General features: G+C 65.1%; 1 protein-coding gene across 1 annotated transcript in view; it reads left to right on the top strand.

The window, feature by feature from the left end:
- The window catches only part of H310_11315 (hypothetical protein), a gene marked incomplete at both ends in the record, with an annotated part of 3,160 nt that extends 2,632 nt beyond the window's left edge, over nucleotides 1–528 (top strand). Inside the window, one exon of the mRNA XM_008877937.1 lies at nucleotides 50–528. Coding sequence (XP_008876159.1) covers nucleotides 50–528 — 479 coding nt within the window. The remainder of the gene's footprint in view (nucleotides 1–49) is intronic.
- Nucleotides 529–953: the final 425 nt, after the last annotated feature.

The following is a 953-nucleotide window of genomic DNA, read 5'->3' as shown; positions in this document are numbered from 1 at the left end:
TGCTTGCTCTTGATCGTGTCGGTCGCGGTGTCGTCGACGGCGACTCCAGCTGGGCCGCCTGCGGCGTCGAACGAAGGAGCGGTCGTGGCGCCCGAGGCGTACGCTCGAGCGTACAACTGTGGTTGCGTGCGCCTTCGCGGGGGTCGCCTTTTCCGCGACGACGTAGTCGACGACGACGACCTTCGCTTTGGGCGCCTTGCTGCAGTCCGCGCCGGTCTCCACGCCGGCGGCTCCCCCCTCTGGGCGGCTGGCGGTCGGGCGCCCATCGTGGGTGGTCAATTTGTCGCGGCGGGGCATGGCAACCGCTGGGTCGCCGGAGGTGCTGCTCCGCGGGGAATCCAGTGGGCTGCCACGGGAAAGTTGGCGGACATCCGAGCCCGCCCTGCGATGATGGACGACGTCATCACGGACAACGCCGCTCCAGTCGTGGCTCCAGACAACGTCGCCCCCGTCGCCGACGACACGACCAGCCCACGCCAGTTGACCGAGTACGAAAGCGCGGACTACGAGAGCGACGAATTCGCCTAGACTACACCACCGGCACCGCGTCCTTAACTATTGATAACGATTGTCGGCAATAACGACCAAGTCCTTCTCGTGTGATGGAGTTGTCACGACTCGGACGTGTTGGGTAGAGTGATCTGCGTCCGACTAGAAGTCACGGCTCCATGGCCGCACACTGGTTAGCGATTGGTGGAGAAGCGCACGCCGAGGCGTCCCCACCTCGGCGACGTCGTGTGTGGGATCTGCACGGAGCTGCGCGCGTCCATGGAAGGTGTGTGCGTCTGGGGGGTTGTCGGGCAGCGTTGCGGCCGACGCATGTGGGGGGGGAGGGCTGGTTGGCGCTGGGAAGTCCTTGGCAACCGGCACGGGTCTGCACCCATCTAGTCTGGTGGATGGCATTGGAGTGCCTCATTCGCCAAGTTGCCAACCATGACGTACATTGCCACTGC

Source organism: Aphanomyces invadans, assembly GCF_000520115.1.
Source record: "Aphanomyces invadans strain NJM9701 unplaced genomic scaffold supercont1.30, whole genome shotgun sequence".
NCBI lineage: Eukaryota > Oomycota > Saprolegniomycetes > Saprolegniales > Verrucalvaceae > Aphanomyces > Aphanomyces invadans.
This window is presented reverse-complemented; position numbering and strand designations above follow the sequence as displayed.